Source organism: Rhincodon typus, unplaced genomic scaffold (assembly GCF_021869965.1).
Source record: "Rhincodon typus isolate 14 unplaced genomic scaffold, sRhiTyp1.1 hic_rhity00002612, whole genome shotgun sequence".
Classification (NCBI taxonomy): domain Eukaryota; kingdom Metazoa; phylum Chordata; class Chondrichthyes; order Orectolobiformes; family Rhincodontidae; genus Rhincodon; species Rhincodon typus.
Genome location: NW_025968250.1, coordinates 17,496 through 20,412, shown reverse-complemented (window position 1 = coordinate 20,412; position 2,917 = coordinate 17,496). Strand labels below are relative to the sequence as shown.

At 50.3% G+C, this 2,917-nt stretch overlaps 1 protein-coding gene across 2 annotated transcripts in view; it reads left to right on the top strand.

Annotated features, from left to right (window-relative positions):
* The first annotated feature begins 2,499 nt into the window (after positions 1–2,499).
* The window catches only part of LOC109921608 (eukaryotic initiation factor 4A-II), a 7,414-nt gene continuing 6,996 nt past the window's right edge, over positions 2,500–2,917 (top strand). For both annotated transcript variants that reach the window (XR_007261381.1, XM_020521633.2), the window contains exon 1: positions 2,500–2,582. Coding sequence is in view for 1 of the 2 variants with exons in the window: in XM_020521633.2 (XP_020377222.1) it covers positions 2,557–2,582 (26 nt within the window). In the remaining variant the exon portion in view is untranslated. The remainder of the gene's footprint in view (positions 2,583–2,917) is intronic.

Below are 2,917 nucleotides of genomic sequence, written 5' to 3'. Positions count from 1 at the left end.
AATTGCCCTCCATCATTGCATCCCCCATTATTGACATCCTGGACCAGCCATTGACCAGAAACTTAATTAGACCAGTCATATACACACTGTTGGCTGTAAAGGAGTTTTATACTGTCTGGAATTTATAAAAATGAGGCATAATTGCATTCAATATATAAGATTCATAAATGGCTTGACAGGGTGGAAACAGAAAGGTTGTTTCCCTTGACTGAGTAATGCAGTACATTGTCACATGGTGGTAACAGTGTGTGCCACCTACAAGATACACTGCGACAAATAACACTGCCCAAACTCAATCTTCATCACCTGGAAAGCAAAGATTAGCATGTGCATGAAAAAACCACCATGTGCAATTTTCCCTTTGAGTCATATAACATGTGAATTGGAAGTAAATTGCTGTTCTTTCAGTCCTGCTGGGTCAAAATGCTTCCTAACAATGCCTGCTCCAGAGGGCATACAGAATTCAGTAATGTAGATGACCACCACCTTCTCAAGAATAACAAGAATGGGCAATAAATGCTAGTATTACTTGTAATGATTACATCTCATCAACAGCACAAAGGGATGGATCAGAGTTTCAAAAGCAGGTGTGATGAAGCGGGACTAAAGTCAGCAGAAATAGCTCAGAAGTGGTGAGCTTATTTCAGGGTCAAATACGTTACCAAGATTGTGAGCTTTTGAGTTATAGGGAAAGGATGAATAAGCTGGAGTTATTTTCCCTGCAGCGTTGGAGGCTGAGGGGTGACCTTATAGATGTTCATAAACTAAAGGGGCAAGGATAGGGTAAATAGACAAGATCTCTTCCCCAGGGTAGGAGAAGTCCAAAACTAGAGGGCCTAGGTTTAAGGTGAGGGGGTAAAAGATTTAAAATGAACCTAAGGGACAACATTTTCACACAGAGGATGGTGCGTGTATGAAATGAGCTGCCAGAGGTGATGATGGAGGCTGGAACAACAACCACATTTAAAAGGCATCTGGATGGGTATATGAATAAGAAGGGTTTAGAGGGACATGGGCCAAGTGCTGGCAAATAGGACTAGATTTATCTGGGATACTGGTCGGTATCCTAGACCAAAGGGTCTGTTTCCATGCTTTACATCTCTAGGACTATGATTTGTCAGGTTCAGCGATGAAATCAGTGGCTGGAGAACTGAATTTGGAGCATGAAACAATTAAAGTGGCTTTGATTTTCCCAATGCTTAATTAGAAAAAAATTCTGCTCATGCAGTAGTGGCTGTCTGTAAACGCAGGTGAAGAGTTAAGGAAGATGGTTGTGTGATAGAGCTGGATGTTGTCAATGTATAAGTGAAAACTAACGGTGTGTTGTGAGGCCAGGGGAAGCAGCTGAGACAACTGATCAAATGTCTCAATCTTAGCGACTATCAAAGCTCCTTGCCTTTGCGTTTAGACATGAAGGAGGAAGACACAGAGAAAGGAGTTTAGGAATATAGTTGTAGAAAATAAGTGGGGCTATCTTTTCATTCCTTGATGGCCCCAGTATAGTATAGTGAACTGTTGAAGCAGAGAACAGTGGGACCTGATGATGCTTCACAAACTCCATTCTGTCACAATAAAAGACAGAAAAGGCAGTGAGTCTCCAAACCCAGTTCAAGTACATTGGGATAACAAGGTGCAGAGCTGGATGAACACAGCAGGCCAAGCAGCATCATAGGTGCAGGAAGGCTGACGTTTCGGGCCTAGACCCTTCATCAGTACATTGGTCCAAATTCTGCAGTGAGCAGAAGCTACACAACTGAGGTTTTCAAAGTGCAGTTACCCTTTGCAAGCACTGAGTGCCAAACCGTGGTATGGGCTAAGGTATTGTATAAGGAGAGATGCTGATGTGTCTGAACCTGGTTTGACGTTAGGACTCTCTGCAGCTTATATGGCATTCTTTAAATTGTGGAGATCCAAGTTGCCTGAATCCCATTTGAGGCCTGGGACTATGGAACAAGTTCCTCAGGCCCATACCCAGCCCTCAGCCCAGACCCATCCCAGGCCACCGACCCCAGACTCGGGCCTCAGCCCTCAGCCCATGGCCCACTCCCAGGTTTAGGCAGAGTCCCCGGGCCTGATCGCAATCCTAATCCCGAGCCCCCGCCCCGGGCTCAATTCGGAATCCCAGCCGTAGCCCCAGGTTCAGGCTCAGGCTGGGGCCTAGGCCCAGGGCCTACCCGCACTCCCTCAGCCTGCCGCCAGGGGCACTTCGAGAAACCCCGTCGGTGCGGAGCGCTCGCAACATCCCCTCCCCCACCGTGTCCATCCGCCTGGAGAAAGTAGTGCGAGTACCCTTTATGAAGGAGAGGCGAACGGGCCCGGGGTGGTAAAGGCGGAAGGCACGACGGCGGGGAGAGTGTCTGGACGGAGCTGCTGTTGACGGTCAGGAGTCGGCGTTACCAGAGGGTGTGTGAGGCGGACGGGGGAGCCCCGCTGCCCCTGTAGGTGGGGGGAGGGCAGAGAGCGGGGACCGGAAGTAGCTGGGTGGGCAGGGTATAAATAGGCGCGACCCGCGGCGAGCGCTTCCTTTCGGTGAGGAGGCGGCGGCGGGTACAGAAGATGTCGTGTGGCTCTGCGGATTACAGGTGAGGCCTGGGGCCTACAGGAGGAGGTGGGATGGGACGAAGATTGAGAATAATAAACCCGATCACCCCCGGCTCTGGGGCCTAGGCCGGTCGGGAGCGGATTCCCGCTATTAAACTCCATCTCCCTTGGACCGGGGGCTTGGGGGAGGACAGTGTCGTCGTCGCTGCCGCTGGGGGAAGGGGAGCTGCCACCGCCGCCGCCGTCGAGTAGTGCCCGGTATCCACACGATCCTTTCCCTGCCGGTTCCCCACTGGTCTTTGTTGTCTTGTTTATGAGGGGGTGGGGGCGGATGGAGTGGTTGATGTTCTTGTCTCCCTTCCCCTCCCCCCCCCCC